At 64.4% G+C, this 23591-nt stretch overlaps 3 protein-coding genes across 16 annotated transcripts in view; 2 read left to right on the plus strand and 1 right to left on the minus strand.

Moving 5' to 3' along the window:
- UIMC1 (ubiquitin interaction motif containing 1) overlaps positions 1 to 4251 on the plus strand; it is a 39662-nt gene extending 35411 nt beyond the window's left edge. For 5 of the 11 annotated variants that reach the window (XR_012662130.1, XM_075102526.1, XM_075102524.1 and 2 more), the window contains exons 11-13: positions 907 to 1027; positions 2825 to 2888; positions 3265 to 4251. Coding sequence is in view for 8 of the 11 variants with exons in the window: in XM_075102526.1 (XP_074958627.1) it covers positions 907 to 1027; positions 2825 to 2888; positions 3265 to 3500 (421 nt within the window). In the remaining 3 variants the exon portion in view is untranslated. The remainder of the gene's footprint in view (positions 1 to 906; positions 1028 to 2824; positions 2889 to 3264) is intronic. The other 6 variants (XR_012662131.1, XM_075102530.1, XM_075102529.1 and 3 more) reach the window with 4 other exon arrangements.
- Positions 4252 to 5055: 804 nt separating this feature from the next.
- On the plus strand, positions 5056 to 10001 carry HK3 (hexokinase 3). 3 transcript variants are annotated; one of them, XM_075102521.1, is made up of 18 exons: positions 5056 to 5126; positions 5205 to 5367; positions 5692 to 5840; positions 6000 to 6119; positions 6237 to 6332; positions 6417 to 6516; positions 6598 to 6781; positions 6960 to 7115; positions 7231 to 7464; positions 7554 to 7858; positions 7936 to 8075; positions 8211 to 8330; positions 8419 to 8514; positions 8629 to 8728; positions 8856 to 9039; positions 9124 to 9279; positions 9457 to 9690; positions 9819 to 10001. In XM_075102521.1, the coding sequence occupies exons 2-18, from the start codon at positions 5268 to 5270 to the stop codon at positions 9976 to 9978; spliced, it is 2634 nt and encodes an 877-aa protein (XP_074958622.1). In that variant the 5' UTR covers positions 5056 to 5126; positions 5205 to 5267; the 3' UTR covers positions 9979 to 10001. The 3 variants fall into 3 exon arrangements, with proteins under 3 accessions (XP_074958622.1, XP_074958623.1, XP_074958624.1); XM_075102522.1 differs by lacking the exon at positions 9124 to 9279; XM_075102523.1 differs by lacking the exons at positions 5056 to 5126; positions 5692 to 5840 and having other exon boundaries at positions 5275 to 5367; positions 9819 to 10000.
- A 54-nt stretch (positions 10002 to 10055) lies between these two features.
- UNC5A (unc-5 netrin receptor A) lies at positions 10056 to 23321 on the minus strand. 2 transcript variants are annotated; one of them, XM_075102519.1, is made up of 16 exons: positions 23059 to 23321; positions 14872 to 15093; positions 14586 to 14729; positions 14407 to 14510; positions 14101 to 14281; positions 13819 to 13986; positions 13467 to 13631; positions 13194 to 13382; positions 12356 to 12655; positions 12182 to 12269; positions 11930 to 12098; positions 11608 to 11841; positions 11338 to 11487; positions 11093 to 11257; positions 10836 to 11014; positions 10056 to 10663 (listed from the first exon to the last, which is right to left on the minus strand). In XM_075102519.1, exons 1-16 carry the CDS (start codon positions 23165 to 23167, stop codon positions 10498 to 10500), a joined length of 2733 nt encoding a protein of 910 aa, XP_074958620.1. In that variant the 5' UTR covers positions 23168 to 23321; the 3' UTR covers positions 10056 to 10497. The 2 variants fall into 2 exon arrangements, with proteins under 2 accessions (XP_074958620.1, XP_074958621.1); XM_075102520.1 differs by lacking the exon at positions 13819 to 13986.
- Positions 23322 to 23591: the final 270 nt, after the last annotated feature.

Here is a 23591-nt window from a genome sequence, read left to right on the forward strand (position 1 = left end):
TGACTGGAAAGAAAATACGGGAAAAGTACTGCAGAGTTTTGCTCAATGGGGGCTCTCCATACACATTTTAGAGCCTGGGGTGAGTTTTACTAGGAGAGTACTGCTTATCAAACTGAACACAGTGCTGCTGGGGCTGGTCCCTGGGAGCTGCCTCTCCTTGGAGACAGTCCATTCCTGAATAGCTCTCTGGGTGGATGCTCCCCTCCCGAAGAACCAGTGCCCTCTTCTGCATGGTTAGGTTCCTGCTGAGAGCTGGTGTGGAAGTGGGTGTAGCTGTCTAAATCCATGCCTGACCTTTATCTCCTTTCAACCAGGATAATTTTCTTCCCAAGCACACCCGGTCATCCTGCGTGAGCCTGGGCATCTTCTACACAAATGAGGGGGGTTGAGGAATGCGCTGTGCCAGCCCCCCAGCAGGAGCTCGTGCTCTGCATTCCTCTCCCAACATGGCATGATGTAAAATGGAGACAGTGCAGAGAAAGACTTGATTTACTAGTCAGACAAGTTCATCCAGCCCTAGTAAAATGTCTCTCTGATTTAACACACTTGGTTTGCTTTTCTGGCAGGATTTAACTCCCCTTTGCAAAGCCCTCGCTCTTCATTTCTGTGGATTTTGACAGGGTGCTTTATGTCTGGGGAGAAATCAGCGGTGTTTGAGGTAGTTAGATGAGCAGATTTGATTACCGTCCCACTGCTGTAGCAGCAGGATACAGAGGAACAGGCAGGGAAAACTGATAATCACTCAGTCTTTGCGATTGGAGTCGGCCTGACCCCACTGAGCGAGACCCGATCTGGTGACATGTCTTCTCTGCGGCATGGCCTGGAGGAGGAAAGTCACTGCTGGTGGCTGGGAGCCTGGTGCAGGGTGAATCCTAATGCAGTGCTCTGTCCTTTGCTGCCTGGCAGGTGTGAGAAGTGCTACCTCTGTAAGTCACTGGTGCCACTGCTGCAGTATCAGAGGCACGTGGACAGCTGCCTTCAGGCTGCTAGGCAAGCTCAGGGAACCAGGAGGCTGCGAAGCGCCAAGGTGAGGGGCAACCCTGCAGACTGTCTCCTTTGCTTTGCGCTGGGTTTGGGGCTGGGTTGGCAGCAGGAGCAGTTTCCCTGGTTGATGGGATGAGCTGACCTGGTGTAGGATTGCCTGTCCCTCTGGACTGCTGTGGCCAGAGACCTCATTGCTCTTTTCCCTGCGACGCTCTGCGAGAGCACGGACTGGTCCCAGGAGTGAGCTAATCCAGCGGAGCTGCCAGTAATCTCTCCAGCAGGCAGGCAGCTAGGGCTGTCCTGCTGCCAGACAGTGTGTCTCAGTCTTGCAGGCTTCCTCAGCTGAATATAGATGGAGTGGAGGGCAGTATCAGGGTGACAAGCATATCTGACTCTATCCACAAGCCCTTTCCCATGGGGAAGGCTTCAGAGCCAGAGCAGGGAGAACTGCTTGGTGGTAGGAGCAATCCACAGCATCCCAGGAGAAATGTGGGGGAGCGAGTGCGGTGGAGGTGTACCAGGAGTGAGGGACAAGGCTTGCTAGGGGAGGTGGGAGGCAGGAGAGTGGGTAGCAGCTGGCTTGTAGCCACTTGCCAGGTGTTAGCCCCCACCGTGTTTTTTTCTTGCTCGTGGTGGTCCCGGGAGAGCGCAGAGAGGGTCCTTCCAGGCCTTCCTGCTGGTTCCTGTGGGCAAAGCCCTAGTGCCGCAGCTTTGCCTGCACTCAGAAATGTGATTCTCAGCATGAAGTTGCAACATGATGTCTTAGTTTCATATAATCCCTTAAATCCATCACAGGCCTCAGCCCTTTGGGGATTCAGATGCAAATGATGAGATTTCTGGTTGATGATTTTGGCTGGGATACAGCCAAACACTGTGGTTCAGAGTACTGCAGGGCATGGCTGCTCCTGCGTGTGACTGGCTCCATGGGGGCTGTTTGACTCTGTCCCTGCACCCCACAGCCAGCTGGTATGCGGGATCCTGTACACAGACATGGGCACAGGGCATGGGGGGAAGGGTGCTGGAGCCCAGCAGTCCTTCAGGAAGGCTCGGCAAGGCTCTCTGTTACCTCTGGCCCTGCCTTGTGCTGAGGGGAACAGGTCATGCCTGGGCACAGGGTGGGTGGCTGGAAAGCTTCCTAGTGGCACTGTTGGGGTTGCAGGGTCCTGCCATGGCCCATTTTGGGGTGCTTTGCAGCTCCAGCCCTGCACCTGGGCTGCCAGTGCCTTCTAAAGCAGTTCTGGGGGCAGGGAGCAGCCAGGAGAGAGGAGTTTGCTGGGCCAGTGAGGCTCAAAGCAGCCAAGCCAAGTAGTCTTCCCTTAGCCTGTGTGACCAGCTCAGCTGCATCTTCACAGGGGCTGAGGGGAGGCGAGAGATGTGCATTCCTCATCTGGCTGTGCCCTGGAGGAATGCCTTTCCCTCCAGCACCAAGCCCCCGTGCCTTCAAACAGAGCAGGATGGGGCCTGCCCTTACAGGCACAGTGCTGGGGGATGTTCCTGAGCCATGGCAGAGCCCCCAGTGCCCAGATTTCTCTGTTGCAGCCCCATGCTCGCTGGCTGGGCTTGGGGATGGCTTCCTCCACCCTGGCCTCCCTTCTTACCAGGCCCTGTTTTATTAACTGCTCTCAGCTGCCTCTGCTTGGGCACTGGTTGGGCTGGGCATGGGGCAGTGCCCTTCCTGTTGGCGGCTGGCTGTGCTCAGCTGCAGGCCCTGGGAATGCAGCACTGCCACTTGTGCCCAGCCCGACCCTGTGGACTGCGGCAATGCACAGCCATGGGGCCACCCTGGCTATGGGGTTCCATCATGGCAGTGCTGTGACAGTGGTTCTCCTCTCCTTGGCAGGTCATTGGAAGGCAGGAAAGGGGACTTCTCAGGATGCTGGAGCTCTCAGAGAGCAAGTCTGCAGGTGGGAAGCTACTTTCTGTGCCTGCCTGGCTAGGTCAGGGCTGCCCTTTCCCACCTCTCCCCTTGTGGTCCTGGGCTGTGGTGGGTGGCAAATTCCACTTGAAGTCTGTTCTTCCTGAGCCCAGCTGGCTGCATGTACCCCTGTGCCAGTGCCCAGAGCCCTTGCAGGGGTGGGAGTGTGCTCTGAGCCATCGCACCAAGGGGTGTTCAGCTTCTTGGTGGGGTGGCAGGGTGCTGCCCTCTCTGCCTGCGCACCAGCACTTCCCCCCACCAGTCCAAGGACAGGAGGAGATGAGCAGGGAGAGATACTCTCAGCAGCACCCTTCTACCCCTGCTGGAGGGTGGCCAGGCAAGGCTGACATGTGCTCTTGTTGTAGGTGCTGATGAGGGGACCCCCATCGCTGGACTAGGAGACCAAGAGTCCCCTCCTGCACTCTCAGCCAGAGCTGGGGAGCCAGCAGTGGACAGCTCCAGCTCCCTTCAGCACCCTCCTTTCAGCATCTCCTTCTCAGAAGCCACAGACTGTGTGGTGGACTTGGAGCCACACGCAGCGCTTCGCTTGGGCAGCCAGCAGCAGACCAAAGGCTGCCGCCGGAGAAAGCGCAAGTTCTGAGGCCGGTGGCGAGGGTCTGTGCAGCACTGTACCCCTGCTTCACCCACAGCCTTGTTCTCCCAACCCCCTTTTATATGTTTTATACAACCTGTGCAAGGAGTGCTGGGTGAAGTGACTGTGTGTTTTATAGGTGCCTGTGCAGCTTTGCTCTCTGTTAAAGAAATGGAAATATATTTATGTATGTTTTTATGAAACTGCAGCACCACAGAGGAGCTGTGCCATCTTCCTCTGGGGAATGGGAGGCCCTGGAGGAAGCAGAGGAGGAACAGCACACGCTGTGTCCAAAATCACACTTCCTGAGGCTGGTCCTCAGGCTCTGGGGGGATGGTGTGAGCTTGGGGATCCTCCTGGGCAGGGGGCTGCACTGCCCAATGCTCTGTGGCCCAGTGCGTCACTGACTTTCCCAGCTAGGAGCTGGGGAGGGCAGGTTGGTGCCAGCAGCCAGCCACAGCCATGGGCTGGGGGGACCCGTGGAGCCATGGCAGCAGTGTCCCCTTGTCCTTGGTGTCCTCCCTGTCCCCTAGGCAGCTTGGCTCCCGTGGCAGGGAGGTCTCTGCCTGCTCCAGGCGCTGGGGGCTTCAAGGGCAGGATAGAGCCCCAGGCTGGGCCGTGAGGGTCCTGTGCTCCCCGGGAGCATGCCACCCTGCGGCCGGGCCCCTCACTGGGAATGGGGGGTGGGTGGATGTGTGCGCGCTCATCACTGTTCTACTTAATTAACGGGACACAGAGCTAAATAAAACTCGGACTTCGATTTAAAGGCACTGATGGGGACGGTGGGCGGTGCTGCGCCGCGGGGCGCGGCCCCTTCGGCAGGGCGCCCATTGGCCAGCGGCGTGGCGGGCCGGCCAATAGAGGCGCGGGACGTCCGCGGGCGCTGCTTCTGTTGCCGGGGCAACGGCAGCGGCCTTGGCAACGGTCCCTCGGGTGCCTGTAACGGGCAGCGGTAACAGGCGGCCCGTCGCCAGCGGCCCCGCAGCCATGGGCAGCCCCGAGCGCCGCGGCGCCCGGCCCGGCAGGGCGGCCAGGGCCTCCCGGGAGCAGACCCCTGCCACCCCCAGCTCGGGCGTCCTGCCCCGGCGGGCCCTGGGCCCGGAGGAACGGGGCCGCCCGGTCTTGAACCGGTGAGGGGCTCCGACCCGGTGGCGGCCGAGCAAAGTCAGGCGTAGGGAGGCCGCGGTGGGGGCCGGGAATGGGGCTGAGCGGGCTCCCCCTGCGCCCCGGGTGTTGTACCGCACCGGGCAGGGGAGAGACCAGCCTCCTCTTGCAGGTGGAGGGGAGAGGCGGACAGGGGGAGGCGGGAGCAACCCCCCTCTCCCGCCGCCCCCGAGGACGGCTCCGGCACCATCGCCGTCGTGGGGCACTGCTGCCCCCTCTACCCCCGGCTGCTGGGTCGCGATTGCAGTGGAAAGACACTGCAAAGTGATGATGCTGTTGAGACCGCAGCCCCGTGGAGCAGGGACGAGGAGGGGAGGTGGGAGGCAGAGCTAGGGACAGATCCCCCAGCCCTGCTCGTGTCCTGGCCTCCTGCGGGCTGGGGATCGGCAGGTGACATGCCACCTCCCTCCACACAGGTCCCCACTGAGCCATCAGCTGGGCCACCGGAATGATGGTCCCGCCTGCACACCAGTAAGGTCCATCCTTGCCCCCACACCCAGTAAAAGGCATCCCCTGCCCTTTAGGCCAGCCCTAACCATCTGTCCCCAGGTACAACGAGCCCTACTGGCGCTCACCGTCCCGCTGGAGATACTGCAGGCAGTGAAGGGTCGCATGCTGCAGGCCATGCGCAAGGGACTGAGCCGCCAGACACATGCACAGGCCAATGTGCGGATGCTGCCCACCTACATCTGTTCCACACCTGATGGCACTGGTAAGGCAGCCCAGCCTGGGGATGGGATGCTCTGTTACCTGTGGCCCTGCACACCTCGCTGGACATGGCCCTGGGGGTGCCAGGGAGGGGTGCACCCATCTCTGGCCAGTCATGGGCTCCATAAGCTGCCCTTGTGCTGCCTCTGACAGTCCCCACTGCAGGGGCAGAGGCCAGGAGCTGGCCCACTTGGCCCCTGTGGTGGTCTCAGGCTCTCAGGAACCTCCCTTATGGGTCAATCCTGTCCCTGGGACAGGGTGAGGAGATAATTTGAGGAATCTGCTGCAGGGCAGGTTTCTGCCTGACACCGCCTCTGCTCCCCCATAGAGAAGGGCGATGTACTAGTGGTGGAGCTGTGCCAGAGCCATGTCCGGACACTGTGGGTGACCCTCCTGGGTGACGGGAACCAGAATCCCCAAGTGTTGTACAAGATCTTCGACATGCCAAGAGATATCACGCAGGGCAAGGGGGAAGTGGTATGAGGAGGCCGTGGCAGAGGGTGGCTGGTGCTGGGCTGCCCAGCACCATGGAAGCTTGGCAGGGCTCCAGGCTGGTGTTGGGGCTCTGGGCTGCCTCCTGCAGCCTGGGTGCCAGGTAAGTGGGAGCAGCCAGTCACCCCAGCCATGCCTTTGCAGCTCTTTGATTTCATTGCACAATGCGTGCACCAGTTCCTGACTGGCATCAGCAGCTCCCAGCACCGCCTCCCCTTGGGCTTCGTCTTCCCTTTCAGCTGCAGACAGACACGGCTGGACAAGGTGAGTGGGACAACCCTGCCCTGTGGCCGTGGTCCCCCTCCTCCCCAGCATGTCATCGACTGGGAGCAGAGCCGGCCTGCTGGTGCTTTTCACGGCTCAGTCACGTGCTCTTCACAGGCTGAACTCATCTCCTGGTCCAAGGGCTTCAGCTGCAGTGATGTGGAGGGGAAAGATGTTGTGCAGTTGCTGCAGTCAGCCATCAACAAGCAGGAGGTGGGGGGTCATTGGACTGGGGGACCTGGCTGGGGGACGCCCTTGTGGAGGGGCTGAAATTGCTCTCAATTTGCCCCTGGCCAGCTCTACCATGTGGATGTTGTTGCCCTGATGAATGACACCGTGGGCACCATGATGACTTGCAGCATGGGGGGAAAGCCTTGTGAGGTCGCCTTGGTCATAGGTGAGCAGTAGGCACCCCGCATGCCAGGGTGGTGGGTGCTGGGGGGGCTGTGCCGGTGCTCACCCCCGTTGCTCTCTGCAGATGCAGGCACCAACAGCTGCTTCATGGCTGAAGCACAGCAGGTGGAGATGGCGGAGGAGACCAGTGGGCGGATGTGTGTTAACACCGAGTGGGGCTACTTTGGGGACGATGGCACCCTGAGCGACGTCCTGACCCCCTATGACCAGTGGCTGGACCAGGAATCCTCCAATCCCGGGGAGAAGAGGTGCTCCCACCCCCACCCCACCCAGCAAGGACTGGGTCCCTGGGTCTCCCTGTCCACCTCTGAGCATGCCAGACCCCACCAACAGGAGCATATGGCCCCCTGCGATGTTCCTGGGTGCTCTCAAAGGGCTGAGGGGTGCTGGGAGGGGGCAACTGACCCCTGCTTGGGCTGCATGCAGGTTTGAGAAGCTGGTGGGCAGCCTGTACCTGGGGGAGATTGTCCGGCATGTGCTGACCGCCCTGGCTGCAGAGAAAGCACTCTTCATTGGGAGCAGTGTCACTGTCCTGAGGACCAAGGATGTGCTCAAGACCCAGCAGGTCCTGGAGATCATTAAGTGAGTGTCTGGGAAACAGGAGCTGCTGCAGGTGGGAGGAGAGGAGGGTGACAGGTGGGTCCCCTTGACCGTGAGCCAGCGGCCCTGTAAGCCAGCACTGTGCTCTCCCTTGCAGCAATGAGGAAGGCATGGACAAGGCAAGGAGGGCTCTGGAGGCTCTGGGGCTGCATCCAAGCGAGCAGGATTGCTGCCGGGTGCAGCAGGTCTGCCGGGTGGTGGTGAGCCGTGCTGCTGCACTCTGTGCTGCTGGGCTGGCCGCCATCCTCAGCCACATATGCCAGAGCCGGGAGCTGGAGCAGTTGGTGGTCAATGTCGGGGTGGATGGTGAATTGTACCAGGGCTACACCAGGTGAGGAGGGACGCAGGGCTCCTGGCAGAGTCCCACCCCAGTGGGATGCCGTATGTCATGCCCTCACTATCTTGTTCTTCCTCTGGCAGGTTCAGGGAGATCCTGCAGAGTGTGACAGGGCTGCTGGCCCCTGAGTGCATGGCCACCCTCCTGCCCTCAGTGGATAGGACTGGGTGGGGGGCAGCTGTGGCGACAGCAGTAGCTTTGCGCCTGGCGGCTCACCGACGCGAGGTGGACCAGCTGCTGGCACCACTGCGGCTCAGCCGCGCTGACCTGGAGCGCGTCCAGGCACTGATGAGGCGGGAGATGGAGCTGGGGCTGGGCCGGGAGAGCAATGCCAAATCCTCCGTCCGCATGCTGCCCACCTACGTCTGCAGCACACCTGATGGCACCGGTGAGGGCTGGGGGCCTGGGGAAAAGGGTGGTGGGGAGGCTGTGGTCTTGCTGATACCCTGTGCTGGCTCCCTGCAGAGCGAGGTGAATTCCTGGCATTGGACCTGGGTGGGACCAATTTCCGGGTGCTGGTGGTACGTGTGGCACTGGACGGCATCCACATGGCCAGCGAGATCTATGTCATCCCGACTGCCATCATGCAGGGCACCGGTGAGGCGGTGAGGCTGAGGACCCATGGCTGAGGGACAGGGCGAGGGGTGGGAATTGCCTCCCCCACTCACTGCCCATGGGCCTGGGAGACCCCCATGGCATTGCCTCAGCTTGGCCCCTGAGACCATGGCCGCTCTCTGCAGCTCTTTGACCACATCATTGAGTGCATCATGGACTTCCAGCTAAAACAGGATCTGATGGAGCAGGTCCTGCCACTTGGTTTCACTTTCTCCTTCCCCTGCCAGCAGCTTGGCCTAGATAAGGTGAGGGGACGGCTCTGGCCCTAGGGAGCTGCGGAGGGTCCGTGGGTATGAGGCAGCTGTCCAGCCCCTGAGCCTGCCTCTCTTGCAGGCAGTGCTGCTGAGCTGGACCAAAGGCTTCAGCGCCTCCGGCTGCGTGGGAAAGGATGTGGTGCAGCTGCTGCGGGAGGCTGCCCAGCGCAAACAGGTAGGGAAGGGCTGGGGGCCCATCCCCAGGGTGCCACCCTGCATCCAGGCAGTGCCAGCCCCAGGAGCCAGCTGGGTGCCACTAAGCCATGTGTCCCTGTCTCTGATTTGGCAGCACTTAGGGCTGAAGGTTGTGGCCGTGGTCAACGACACAGTAGGAACCATGATGTCCTGTGGCTATGATGACCCCAAATGTGAAATCGGCCTCATCGTGGGTAAGGAGCCCCTCTGCACATGGTAGGGTCTCCCATCCCCTTACCACCAGCCCACCTGGCCTGGCCTGTGCTCTCTGTGCAGCTCTGCCAGGGCTGTGGTGGGGTGACACCAGTGTGGGGCCCGCAGGGACAGGGACCAATGCCTGCTACATGGAGGAGATGCAGAATGTGGGCACTGTGGAGGGGGACCAGGGCCGCATGTGCATCAACATGGAGTGGGGGGCCTTTGGGGACAATGGATGCCTGGACAACATCTTCACTGACTTTGACCGGCTGGTGGATGAGAAAACGATCAATGTGGGCAAGCAGAGGTGGGCAAGGGCCCCAGGGTGGGGAGGGGCCCAGGTGGGGGTGGCTGTGCCCAGCTAAGGCTGACAGGGCTGTGCCTGGGGCAGGTTTGAGAAGCTCATCAGTGGTATGTACCTGGGTGAGATTGTGCGCCACATCCTACTGGCGCTGGTGGAGAAACAGCTCCTGTTCCGCGGCAAGCCCTGCCCCAAGCTCCAGACCAGGGACATCTTCCAGACCAAGTTCCTCTCCACCATCGAGATGTGAGCGCTGGGTTCTCTTAGCCCAGGGTGGGGGCTGAGAAGCCAGAGCCCCAGGAGTGGGGGGGGGGGGGGCATGCTACGTTGATGGGGTGCATGTGGGGTGATGCCACCTCCAGCATGTGGGATGGGAACAGTGATAGGGACAGCGGTGCTAATGGTGGCCCTGGTCTGGGGCAGCGATGGGCTGGCCCTCCAGCAGGTACAGGCCATCCTGCAGAACCTGGAGCTCCAGGCCAGCTTTGAGGACAGCATGCTGGTGCGGGAGGTGTGCCAGACTGTGTCCCTGCGGGCAGCCCAGCTCTGCGCTGCTGGCCTGGCTGCTGTGGTGGAGAAGATGCGGGAGAACCGGGGCTTGGCCCAGCTGGCCATCACCGTAGGGGTGGATGGCACCTTGTACAAGATGCACCCGTGGTGAGTGGGGCTAGGGGTGGCAGGCACCCATCGGGGACCCACGCCCTATGGGCAGAGGTCTAGGGGAGCCATTGGGGTGCCTGGGGTGGGAAACACCAGCCCTCACACTCCCCTCCTGTTCCCCACAGCTTCTCCCAGCACCTCCAGCAGATGCTGCGGGACCTGGCACCCAACTGCACCGTCACTTTCCTGCCATCAGAGGATGGCTCTGGGAAAGGGGCTGCGCTTGTGGCGGCCGTGGCCTGCCATGGGGCCGAGCCCCAGGGAGAGCCACCATCAACCCAATAAAGTGCTTTGCTCTGCGCCTCTGACTCCTGGGGGGGACACGGTGGAGGGGGCAGCACATGGCTGGGCACAGCCCCACGTAGCAATATATATCGAATTTATTTACATTCACGTCCGGCAGACCCCCCGCCCGCGGCACCGCTATGTACATAAGGCCAAGTGTAAATACTTGAATGCACTTAATACAGAATTAAAAAAACGGTCTTTACACAACACGGCACGGGGCCTGCGGCCACCTAGCCCCACACGCAGACAGCACGACGGCACCGCACGCATGACGCACACCCAGTGTCCCCCGGTCCCCTGCCACGGGGCTGTGGGATCCCCGGGGCCGGGCTGAGCCCCATTGCAGTGCTGGGGGAGGGGCCATCTGCCGTGGGGCACGGGCAGCCCTCTCTTGCAAGGGGGCCGGGCAACCCTTCCCTTGGTTGTGGGGCAGTGGGGGCCTGGGGGCCAGCCAGGGCCCCTGCTGCCCTATGGTGGCAGTCCCCCAGAAGTGGGGTTGGGCCCCCCACATCGGACTCAGCACTCGGCCTCGGAGACGGTGAAGAGGGCACCGTCCTGCTTGCCCACCTCGGCCACAGCTGCGGCCAGCTGTGAGAGGTTGCCGTTGGGGAAGTGCCGTGCTTCCCACAGGTTGAGGATCATGGCAGTTGGGCTGGGCTTCGAGGCGAAGAAGCTGAGATGGCTGGGGAGGGACAGATGGACCATGTCAGGGCACAGGGATGGCTCTGCACCCTGGGACCAGCCCCATGCTGCCTTCACCTTGCACACCATCCATAGGTGCAAGATGAGGCCAGAAGCACCCTGTCCCCATCCAGTGCTACACCATCCCCAGCGCTGTCCCCATCCCAGGCTACCTGTCAAGGTTGAGCTTCTGGGCCAGCATCCTCCAGTCGGCTCCTCGGGTGCCTGGTGGGTCCAGGCTGCTGATGATCTTCTGGCGGATGAGGAAGGGGATCTTGAAGGCACTGGGGCCCACGAGGGCTGGGGCGCCCACCTCGCTATCAGGGACCAGCCAGTCCGAAAACCTTGTGTCCTAGGGGAGAGCACCAGGCACAGGGGATGTGAGCCCATCCCGGGGTCAACCCTGGGTGCCCCCCAGTCCTGCCCTCACCTTGGCGATGTTGAAGTTGACAGTGAAGCTCTGCCCATCACCCTCCACCTGCCAGACCCAGATCTTGCAGGCCAGCTCGCAGGTGCTGGGGCTCAGGCGCTCCAGGGTGAAGGTGCAGTGTAGGAAGGGCTGCAGCCCACTCCAGATGTGGTAGAAGGGGATCTCCTGCGGTAGGTTGATGGGTGTGGGGGGTCAGGGAGTCAGGGACACCCCCCCCATTCCCAACCACTGGCCAGGCTCCTCACCTGATAGCTGGCAAGGAGCTTGCTTTTCCAGAGGGAGCTGGGCATGTCATGGATGGAGAGGCGCAGGTTGTGGTAGCTGTCCTTGAAGTGCAGCACCCTGGGGGCTCCAATCAGCTGTCCCCCCAGCTGCTTCTCCAGCTGGATCACCTCCTGCCAGCACAGCCAGTGTTTGAGCAGGAGCTGCTATACCCCAGGAGCCCAGCCCTGCTTCCATGGCCCTCACCCTGAGCCGGGATGGGGGGTGGGGGTTACATGGGGACCCCCTGGTACCTTGAGGACATCCTGAGTGTCACTGAGGCAGTAGACGCGGATGTTGTACTCGAGTGAGGGGCAGGCGGCTGGTGCAAACAGGACCAGCTTGAGGCGCTTGGAGGCTGCCATGCTGAGGGACTCTCCAACCAGGGCAAAGCGCCCCAGCTGCTCCGTGAAGATGTAGCAAGCCTGTGCTTCCAGCTGGCAGTAGTAGAGCTCTGTGCATGGCTCTGAGCCCAGCTGCAGCACATCCTGCAACACCCAGGCAGAGATGCATCCCGGATACAGGCATTCCCCGCACCAACCCCAACCCCCCTCAAGCCACACGGTGGGCACTCACCTCCCACGTGCCCTCACATGACTGCTTCTTCAGCCGGATGCTCCAGTTCTCAGCACTGGCCTCCACGCAGTGACCCATGGCCAGGATGGCAGGGCGGGTGAGGAGGACCCCAGGGGGGCCGCAGCTGACGATGGGGCTCAGCAGTGTCTGGCAGCCAGCCAGGGGCAGCCTGGGGCAGCAATGGGGGCAGCTGAGTGCAGCCAGCCCCCCCTGGCAGCCCTGGACCCTGGCAGCCCTGCTCTCGGCACCTACCTCACCTCCTCCTGCTTGTGCAGGGTCAGGTAGACCTCATAGATTTTCCCCCGTGGGATGGCATCGGGTGGGATGAGCAGGCTGATCCCTGGGTGGAGGGGGGGCAGGGTGAGCCCCATGGGGACCCACCCGCACTGACTGATTCTCCGGCATCCTGCACCCACCCTGCTGTACCTGTGTTGGGGATCATGAGCCGACCCCCCAAGAAGTTGAAGGTGCCATAGGCCATGTTGGTGGTGCCACGGGGCAGGGAGCGAAAGTAGCTTTGGGTGGAGAGCCGGGCCACGAAGTCAGCACCCTCGGCGGCGGGTGAGCTGTGGTGCAGCGTGTGCCGCCCAGCACCCAGTGGGCTCAGCAGGTGCCCATTGGGCAACTGGAGCTTGGCAGGGCCATCCTGGCGTGGGCAGAGTGAGCCCTGGTATGTCATGGTGGCGGTGCCAAGGTCAGGCTGGATGGTGAGCAGGCTGGGGTTGTCTGTGGCACAGAGCAGGGGGCTGTGGCACCAGAGCAGAGCAAGGGGGGAGCGTCCCTGCCAGCAACACAGTGGCACAGCCAGCCCCAGGGAACACTGCGCACAGAGCGCTTGCCCCACAGTAAGGACCCCATGAGGCACAGCCACCCCCGAGGCTCCAAAAGGCATCAAAGCTCTGCCCCATGGCACAGAACCTTGAGGCACAGTCACCCCTGGGGTCTCTGGAGCACACAGCACAAACCCAGGGCACAGGTCCTATAGGGACCAGGGACCCTACAGGACACAGAGACCCCACCCATAGTCAGGGACCCTCTGGGGCACAAAGCACTGACCTCACAGTCAGGAACCCTTTAAGATACAGCATCCCTGTCCCTAGATCAGGGATCCCATAGGGCACAGAGCCCCCACTCAAGACCAGGGATCCCACGGAGTGCACAGCCCCTTCCCAGGGTCCTCCTAGGGGCATGGCTGCCCCCAGGTCCCAAGGGACACCATGTCCCAGCACAGCTGCACAACCCCATCCCTGCAGCCCTTGCTCACCGGCCTTGCTGGGCTTGATGCTGACGGGCTGGAAGCCGGCGGTGAGGATGGAGGAGTCAGCCACATCGGCGTCCAGGCCCCCCTTCTTGCGGCAGTACACCAGCACCCCCACCAGCAGCAGCAGCACCAGGCACACGGCCACAGCCACCAGCCCCACGTACAGCGCCACGTCCTCTGCACCAGGGGCAGCTGCACAGGGCAGGGCATCAGCACCCATGGGCATCTCCTGTGCACCCATCCTGGGGGCACCCCCACCATCCCTGCCGCGCTCACCGTGGCTGCAGAGCTCAGAGGTGCAGTTGCGGGTGTCCAACTCAGGGCCATGGCAACCTTGGCCCCCGTTGCGTGGTGCTGGCTCCGAGCACTCCCTGCTCCGCCAATGGGTGCACTCGGCCCCGCACACTGACCACTTGCTCCACTCCGACCAGGCACCGTCCACTGCGGGCATAGCCGGGGGTCAGCACCCCGCTGCCATCCCCCTCCCCTGCCCCGGGGCCGGCAGAGACGGACACACGGGGGGTGAGAGGACAAGACACCTGGGAGGACAGGGACTGTGACGGGTGCAGCGGGGAGTGCAGCATCGGCACGGTGGGTGTGGCAGCGGTGCCCCAGGCAGGGTGGGTACCTGGGCAGAGGGTGGTGCAGGCGGTTTTCTGCACATTTTGGCCCTCACAGAAAGCCCCCCCGTTGAGGGGCGTGGGGTTGGTGCAGGTCCGGCTCCGCTTCTGCCAGCCCCGTCCACAGCTGGTGCTGCAGCCCGACCACTGTGTCCACGTCGACCAGCCGCCGTTCACTGGGTGGAGAGGGACCTGTCAGCACCTCACTGGGATGGGGCACACGGGGAGGGACAGGACAAGGAGGGCAACACCAGGGCAGCATGGCAGGGACAGGTGCAGTGGGGCCGTACCATAGACGGTGATGGCAGCGGAAGCACTGCGGCGACGGGCCACAATGTTTTTGGCCACGCAGGTGTAGTTGGCAGAGTCAGCCAGGCGGGCCTGCCGCAGCACCAGGCTGTGCTCCGGTGTCACATAGACGTTGGCGTCCAGCGCCGGGTCCACCAGCTCCTCATTGCGCAGCCACTCCACCTGTGAGGCACTGGAATGTCACCGGGCGCCCGACTGGGCCACCCCCTTGGGGAGCACCCACGACATCCCCACGGGCAAGGGCCACCCCCAGCCGCATCCTGACCTGCTGGACCGAAGAGGCTCACCTCAGCAGGGGGGATGCCCTCAGGAGGGCGGCATGGCAGCACAACGCCCTGCTCGATGGAAACCTCCCTGGCTGTTGGCTCCTGCTCAAAGTTCTTGCGCAGATCTGGGGAGGTGCAGGGGTGACAGGGGGGACAGGGGCAGCACCCCACGACCCATCCGGGCACCCACAGACACTCACAGGCAATCCGCACGAAGGCTTTCTGGCTCTTGGTGGTGCCAGAGGAGCTCCAGGCCACACACTGGCACCAGTACTCCTCCAGCCCAAATATCTTCTCCACTTGCTGGCGGGTGACCTCAATGCGCACCTCCATCACTGGCAGCCCTGCCACCGGCAGGCGGCACGTCAGCACCAGCATGCCGGGAGCAATCCCTGTGGCCCCATTCCCACGGAATCCTCCCACCAAGAGCAGCACATATAGCTCCCCATGACCAGGGCCAGTGGCATCCCTCCCATCGGTGCTCACCGGTGCCACGGTCAGTGCTGTGCTGTGTGATGTGGTCCCCCTGGTGCACCCACTCGCCGTTGCACTTGAAGTAGATCTGGGTGGCAGGGGTGGCGCGGCAGGCCAGGCTCACTGCCTTGTTCTTCACGATGTAGACATCCTTTGGCTCCAGCTGGAAGTGCGGCAGCAGGTCTGGGGATGCGCCGGACACTGGGTTGGCCACGGTCGCGCTTTGCTGAGCACCTGTGGGGAGACGGGGGCTTGGCCACCTACAGCATGCCTGGGCTGAGCAATCGCCCACCCTGATGTAGCCCTGTGCCCCGCCGCCGCCCACCACCACTGGTGATGCAGCAGCCCCCTCCCAGCCCCGCCATCCATCAGGGAGAGCAGCCGCGTGGTGGCTGCGCCCACTGAACCCGTGCCGATCCCTCATGTCCGCACTTAGCACTAATGAAAAGGAAATGTAGTGTGACCAACAAGGGCCATCGCTCACACCTCCCAGGGCGCCTGCTGCCCCCCCTCCCTAGCATGCTGCAAGGTGCTGGCAGGTGCTGGCTGCATCCTGCCCCACTGTGCCCTAGGGTGGCACAGGGATGTAGGGTGAGCGGTGGGGTGTGCACCCCATGCCCTGGTGACACGGCAGGGTGGCACAGTGGAGCACCCTGTCGTGTGCCACTGGCACCCACCTCAGAGTGGGTGCGGGCATGGCACACAGGGTCTGGCTGTCCCCAGCGTCTCCAGGGTGGCGAGGGCAGATCAGGATTGCACACAGGTCCTTTGGGGGATTGGGCATCCCCCAGCCTTGCTTGGGGACTGCAGGTACCACGCACCAGGGCAGGGTCCTCATGGGGACAGCAGTGCTGGGGACATGGCATGTGACACAGTCCTGTGGCACCTGCATCCCCCCGCCCAGACATGGGCAGGTGCCCCCGCTCCCCCCGCCCCACCGGCACCTGCTGTGGAAAGAGTTAATAAACCAGGGCCCTAAATAAGCATGTGATTAACAAACGATAAAATAGCGATTGTGTCACTGAATGAAGCTGTAATTGCTGCTGCTAATTGGCTGGTTAGGATTTAATAAGCAATTAAATGGGATGGAATGCGCAGTAATTAAGTGCCTTCGTTTGGCAACCGCCTGCTGCCCCCCATGCTCCCACAGGACCCCTGTTGCCTGTGCTCACCCCGGCCAGCTCCAGCCTGGCACAGCTATCTGTGCCAAAGGGACAGGGACACAGGGGACACAGGGGTCTGTTGGGCCCTGGGTGAGTCCCCCAGGGGGCTCCGGGCCCTGCTGCTCCCCACAGCTGGATCAGGCCCTTCTGAGCTGGGGAGCGGGTGCCGAGTGAGCCCGCCGCGATGCCCGCCAGGACGGGCAAGGTGCGGCAGCTAATTTACGCGGGGAAGATAAACGGCCACCATAACGCGCCAGTTATTACCCCATCAGCACTTTTACAATGTCGCTGGCAATTAATTTAATTAAAACCCCTGTCGGGGATATACAGGCATTTCATATTTCACTGGTTTAATGACCCCCCCCAGCCGCAGCCCGGGGCTGCCCTGGGGGGTCACGGCGCGGACAGGCACTGCGGTCCCCGGCATGGTGCCGTCCCCAGTGCTGGCTGCGGCACAGCTCACCGCAGCACCCATGACTTGCACTGCCGTGCCTCCCGCTCGGCACCCCTGAGTGCCCATGCCGCGCTGCCTGCACTGGCACGTGGGGCTCTGCACTGCACCGGCCAAGGGGCTGAGGTGGGCAGAAAGGCAACCCGATTTATTTACTAAATACCATGTTTGCCGCTGCACAGCTCCACTGCTGCCTCCCACCCGGGCAGCTGTGGGGGGCACACTGAGTGAATGGGGGAGCGGTGCTGTGGGGACCGGCCTTTTAATCACATGTGAAAGGAGTACAGTGGTTGCCAAGCTGTAAGTTTATCCAGCACGGCTGAGCGGAGGGGTGCAGGAAGGCTGGGGCCAGCAGTGATGCATGGGGGAGTCAGGATGGGCCCCCCACAGCTGCCCACCCAAGTGGGGTGTTGGGAGCCTTGTGGGCAGGGTGGGACCATGGGCAGCAAATGAAGCTGGGGACATGCAGCAAGCAGCAGAGCCGGGGGGCTGTCAGGCACCCTGCAGAGCCCCTGGGAGGGATGCTGTCCTGCTGCTTGGCACCATGCTGGGCACCAGCAGGGCTCTGCGCTGTGGTGCGGTCGTGGACAAAGCCATGCGGCACATCCAGGAGGCCGGAGATGGCCTGGAACCCTGGCGAGGGAGTAGAGAGGCTGCAGTGTGGGTGCCCTGTGCACCATGGGCACCCCATGTGTAACAGGTACCATGTGCACCACGGGCATTGCATGCACATTGGGCACCCAATGCACCGCAGGCACCCCATGCAGCACAGCTATCCCAAACACCACAGCTATCTCACACACTGTGGGTGCCCCATGCCCTGCGGGCTCCCCATGTCCCATGGGTACCCCGTACCCTGCAGGCACAGCAAGCACCACGTGCACCCTCCCCCTGCAGACATCCCCATGCACAGTGGGCCCCCCTGCCACAGACACCCCACAGAGTGTGGGCACCCCCAGCCCGTGGGTGTGGGTGCAGCGTAGGCAACCCGTGGGCAGCGGCCCCCCACGCAGCACCGTGCCAGCTCCCGCACCGCGTCGGCCTCGCCGCTCACCTGCCGCTGTGTTGTCATGGAAACAGGCGAGATGCTTATGTCACCTTGGCAAAGGGAACCAGAGAACTTGGGCAGAGATGGGGGACAGGGACTGGGGGGGCGGTGGGTCTGAGATCCCGCTTGCCCCTGGGAGCACTCCCTGCACCATGACAGGGACACGGCCCCAGCTGGCCACTGTTTTGGCAGCCAAAGGGGTAATTGGGAGCGTGGTTTGCTACCAGCGCTGATAAATCACGGCCGGTAAAGCCAGTGCATTAAACAGGGCTTTATCATCAATTATCCCCTGCCCACATGGTCTAATGAGCGTGCCAGCAGGCCTGGCGAAGGGCAAGGTGCTGGGGGCTGGGCCAGGGAGCGGGGCTGCAGCACCCACCTCCAGGCACAGAGGGGATGGGGCACCCTGCTACAGGCTCTGAGCACCCGCTTTCACCCCAGGACTGCGGGACTCCCAGCTGCTCTCAGTCCTCTCCCCATGCACAGAGCTCCCCTGCTCCTTGCATCCCCCAGCTGCTGCCACCCCGGTAGCCACACAGCCCCTCACCATAGCACCTGGGCCCCCCAGCTTCAGAAACAGCAGGTGTACTGGTGTTACTGGGCAGAGAGAAACTGCAGGAGGCTTCATTGGCCAGCATGGAGGGGCACTGCCAGGACCCACCACATGCCAGCCTGGTCCCTCTGGTCCTCGAGGGACTGATGCTGCACCTGGTGCCAGCGCCATGCTCCCCAACAGTGCTGAGAGCAACACAGCGGGTGCCTTGGTGCCTGCTTCAGGGACATGCTGGGAAGGTCAGCGTGTTCTTGGCAAGGAGAGGCTGCCCACCGGTGGCTGCGGCAGCGCCAGCCCCGGCACCAACACACCAGTGTGTGCCTGCTCAGTACAGCTGCCCCCAGAAGGGAGCATGCAGCTGCCTGCAGCGGGAGAGCACTCTGATGGCACAGGTCCACCCCGAATGCCACTGCCTGGCTGGGCCCAGCAGCCCTGCCTCAGCCTCCCTCTGCCCCTGGCCCCTGCCTGCACCCCTGCCTGGCACTGGCTGCCTTGCGGTGAGGTGGGACCTTGATGCCAGTACCCGCCCCCCCAGCTGTGCTGGGGGAGGGCAGAGGATGCCCAGCTGTGCCCAGAGGAGCCTGGGTGTGCCAGCCATGCCCGCTGCCCCACACACGGGGATCCCTACCACTGGCACTTTTCTGTCTGTAGGAACACAGAAGAGGGAAGCTGGCATGATTCACTGCCATCAAAAAGCTTGTATGAGGCTTTGAGACGGCCACCATCCTGCCAGGAGAGGCTCGCTCTGCGCCACGATGAGCTGGTGCTGCCCTGGGAGACCCTCAGCCAGGGGCCGTGGCATTGCCTGGCACTGCCCAGCTGCCCATCGTGTTTCCAGTGCTCACCTGGAGCATCTGGGCATTAGCAAACACTCTCCCTGCACCCACCTTCCCATGCCGCGCAGCCCCCACAGTGATGCCAGCCAGGTGCTGGTGCCAGCCCCAGCCAGGCAGGGAGCCAGCAGGGTTGGATGCCAACACCGGCCAGCCCGGCCCGGCTCCCAGCCAGTCTGGCGCGTGGCAAGCACCAGGGACAATGCAACGATGGGCACAGAGAGCTGACACGTGCCCTGTGCTCCAACGGGCACAGGGTCCCCGTGGTTGCCCCCATCTGCCCAGGACCACATCCTCAAAGTCCTCAATTTCCTGGCGCAACTCCACAAACTGGCCACTGTCTTGGCCCTGCAGGTGTGTGCCCCATGGGTGCCAGCCCACAGCCAGGGGGGTTGCTGGGTGGGGGCAGCAGGGGCCAGAGGGTGTCTGTCTCCCAGCGCGCTGTGTGGCAGTGTCTGGGCACTGATTAAGCGAGTGCTCGTTATGAATGAATTAGTCAGGCGGGTTTGCATGACAATGGAGCTGCCTAATTATGGATTTGAGCTGATAACACTCTCCCCGATACATGCAATTAGCATGTGCCAGGGCGGCTGCCCCACCAGCACACCAAGGGGGCTGCACAGCCCCATGCATGCCCAAGCCTGGCACACATTGCCCTGTGCCCACGATCTGGGAACAATGGTGCCGGCAAAGGCAGCCAGGGGTGGCAGCCTGCCACAGGGACCCCCTCTGCCTGCCTAGGGGCTACCAGCCCTGGCACTCAGTGCCGAGCACCCTTCCCCGGGCACCCATGAAGCTGGTCCCCTCTAAGCCCCGTGGCACACACAGAGCCCTGTTCCCTGCCAGCCCCAAGTGCCCACTGAGACCCACAGCCCCCCCAGACCCAGTGTGCCTGTGGGACCTGTGGCAAGCAGTGCCAGTCCCCGTCAGCAGCACAGCACAGGCAGAGGCTCCTGTCCTGGCCCTGGCTTGGTGGGGGACCAGGGGAGCTCCCCCAGCCCAGCCTGGCAATGGGATGGTGTGGGGGGGACAGGATTGGCCCCGTCCCATGTGCCAGGGCTGTCACTAAGGTCCTGAGCCCAGGGAGCGGAGCAGCTTTGCTGGCTCTTGTTTAACTCACAGTGAAAAGCAAACACTCCCTCTGAGACCCCGCATGGCCAGGAGGAGCGTCAAGGTCACTCTCAGCCCCAGGTCTGTGCTGGAGCGTGGGGGGGCAGCCACATGGGGGGCTGGGGAAGGCCCCTCCAGCCATGCAGGGGTCCTGGGTGCCAGGTTCCGGCACCATGGCCTCTCCCCTTCCCACTCATGGGTGGCACATGGCTGTGACGGCAGCCCTGGCACCCCATAACCCTGCTGCAGCAAGGGCTGGCTGGAGGGGGCTGGGATCTGAGACCCCCATCCCGCAAGCAGGAGCCCCAGGCTGGGCAGGGTCTGGGGAGGCCAGGGTGAGCTGTGATCTGCCCACATGGGAGCAGCACCCAAAGAGCAGGCAGGTGGCAGGGACAAGGGGTACTGGGCAACTGAGACTGACTGGGATGAGGACAGGGTCCCAGTTTGCACTGTCTGGAGCCAGCCCGCCCCAGCCTGCCCACAGGCTGACACATGATGCACGGGGCAGTGATGGTGCTTACAGCCAGAGCAGTGCTGGCACTGAGGGTGCACCCCTGGGTGCAGGGCAGGGCATGGTGGGACATGCACAGTGCACGGTCCCCAGTGCCATTATCCCTCAGGCACCAGCGCCAGCCTCGCAGTGGTCCCAGGCACGGCTGACCACCCAGGTAGGATGGGTGCTCAGCTGCACCCACGGCTGTGAGGTGCCTGACAGCACCACCATCACTCTGGTCCCCTCCCGCAAGCACCTGCCTGGCTCTGCACGGTTTGATGTAGTGCCAGCCCTGCGTGGCACCGAGCCAGAACAAACAGCCCTGGGCGGGCTGCGTCTGCCGCGTGCTCGCGCTGACAGCCGGCACGGCAGCTTCCCGGACACCCGGCACGCGCCAGCCCTGCCCACTGCCCTGCCTGTCCTGCCTGCCCTGCCGAGGCACCAGTGCCCAGCGGGTGCAGGTTGTGGGGTGCTGATGGGATGCAGCAACCTGGGGCGCCAGGCAATGGGGCACCAAGTTGTGGGGTGCAGTGGTCAGGGGCTGCCCGCTGGATCCTGAGGGTCACCAGCAGCCTGGTGAAGCCGGCAGCCCCATGTGGCACATGCACGGTGAGAGCAGAGCACATTGCCCTGGCCAGAGGAGCTGGGGCAGGTGCCGGTGTGGGTCACACTCACTGGGGTGAGTGCCACCCTGGGGGCTGGAGATGCTTTGGGGCCTGGCACTGGTTGCTGCAGATGCCAAAGGGAAGGGGAAGGGCCCATGGCAGCGCTGGGCCAGGGGTAGCTCCAGGGAAGGACCCTGCCCCTGTGCCCTTGCCCACCCGCCAGTGCAGCCGTTGAGCCGAGCAGCCCCCATGCGCCAGGTGCTTGCCTGGCACTGCTGCCAGCGGGCAAGCCCCAGCCCTCGCTGCTGCTCTCGCCATTCCCCTGTAGGCACCGGCAGCAGAGCAGGCAGCCCGCACCAGGGATGCTCTGCCATGCCTGCAGGCAGGGACCCATTGCTTGGGTTCCCCTGTCCCCAGCCCATGCCTCGGCACCCCTGGGGAAGGGGTGCCCTGCCATGCTGTGCTGCGCCATGCCATGCCAGGCTGGACCAGAACCTAGTGCACAGAGGCCCAGCCCTACCACATCTGTGCTGAGCGGCGGCCACGCGGGTGGCTGGGCTCAGTCGCGCCGCGGCCGGCTCTGAGCTGTCTGCCAAGCGAGCAGCAGGGACAAGCTCCTGTGCCGCACTGCCCTGAGCTGGTGTTGGCACCGCTGGGCCCCCTGTGCCTCCCGCGGCAGAGCCGGTGTGGGGTGGCCTGGTGCGCCCTCTGTCCAACTGCCCCCCGCCTCCGTCTGTGGGTCGCTACAGCCTCAGGGGTCTGCATACACAGCACCTTGCGTACAGGATCCCCTGCACCCTGAAGGGTGCCCACCCACCGTGGCGGCTCTGCAATGTGCCCCTGCAGACGAGGCTGTAGTGGGAGCGCTGGGCGCGGGGTCTCCGGGGTGCCCGGCCGGGAAGGACGTGTGCAGGAAGCACGGGGGCTGCAGCCCGCCGTGCCCGCCTAGCGCGCCGAGGCCACGCTCGGGGATGTCTCCGGTAGCAGCTGGAGGGTCGGTGGGCCGGGCCCCCAGGGCGCAGAGGGGCCCCCCCCGGACCCCTCGCCAGAGTGGACCGCACGTCCAGCCCCGCACAGCTCCCCGCCCCCAGCCCGGTCCTTTGTCTGCAGCCGCCACTTCCAGGCTGCCGTGACACCTGCCAGCAGCCGCCAGCCCCGGGAACCCGCCGCCTCCCCTGCCCCCCCGGCCCGGCAGCCGGTGCCGTTCAGCCCCGGGGGTCCGGCCCAGCCCGCTCTCCCACCTGGGGTGGGCAGAGCCGGGGGCAGGCGGGCTCCGGCCCGTCCGCGTCTGCAGCAACACCGACGCAGCCCCGCATACCCCCACGCCGCTGTCACCCCCGCGCACCCCCGCAGGGTGACAGCACTCCTCCAGGCTATGCCCCTCTCCACGATTCCCCGTGTCTCGGCCATATGATGGGGACGGCAGGGACCCCGTGCAGGGGGGCAGGGATGCTGCGCGTGGGGCAGGACCGCTGCGGACACCCGCGCCCGGCGCTGGCAGGGCCCCGGGGGAGCGGAGCCGTGCCGGCGAGGCGGCGAGCGCCAGCCCCCCCGCCCCGCCAGGGTGGGCAGCGTCCGGGGGAGTGTCGGCTGGGCACGCGTGTGCGGTCATGCGTGGGCACGGAGCGGCGGGCGGCAGTGCCCGCCGTGGGGCAGGGCGCACGCCCCCTCCCCCCGGAAGGGCACCCGCACCCCGCGGAACCCCCCCCCCACCCGCCGGTACCCCAGAGCCGAGCGGGGGGGCGCCCCGCACCGGGAGCGGCCCCAGGTCACCCCGCACCCCGTCCCCGGGAGGGCACCCGGTTTCCTGCAGGACGCCCGCCCGCCGCCGCTCCCCGGGTGACCTTGCCCAGCGCCCGGTGCCGGTCCCGGTGCCGGGTCCCCGCCGCTCCCACCCTCCCCGCCCGGAGCCCAGTGCCCGCGGAGGGCGGGCGGTGACTCACCGGCGGCGGCGAGGAGAGTAGCGGCGAGCAGGGCACCGAGCGGCCCCGGCGCGGCGGCGGCGGCGGCGGCGGCGGCGGGGGCCCGGCGGCGGCGCGGCCGCGCACCCATGGCGCGCCCCGCGGAGCGCTGCGGGGCGAGGGAGCAGGGCGGGCCGCGCTCCGCGGCGCCCTCAGCGGGCCATGGCGCCACCGGCCCCGCCACCGCCACCGGCCCGGCCCCGCCGCAGCTGCCTCCCGCCGCCGCGCCGCTCCGCTCCGCCTGGGCGCCGCCAATGCGGGGCGGCGAGCGCGGACCCGCCCGCGGAAGGGACGGCGCAACAGCTGGGCGCGCCCCCCGCCCCCGCCCCCCGCCCGGCACCGCACCCCACCCCACCCCACCGCATCCCACATCTCCCCTCTGCATCCCCCCCCTCGGCCTGCACCCTGCCCCCAGCGCAGCAGCCCCCAGCGCGGCACCCCTGGTTTGCACACACCCCCCCGAGCACGGTACACCCCCCAGCACGACACCCTCCCCCACCCCGGGGCACCCCGCA

This window comes from Phalacrocorax aristotelis, chromosome 8, assembly GCF_949628215.1.
Source record: "Phalacrocorax aristotelis chromosome 8, bGulAri2.1, whole genome shotgun sequence".
In the NCBI taxonomy this organism is placed as follows: Eukaryota; Metazoa; Chordata; class Aves; order Suliformes; family Phalacrocoracidae; genus Phalacrocorax; species Phalacrocorax aristotelis.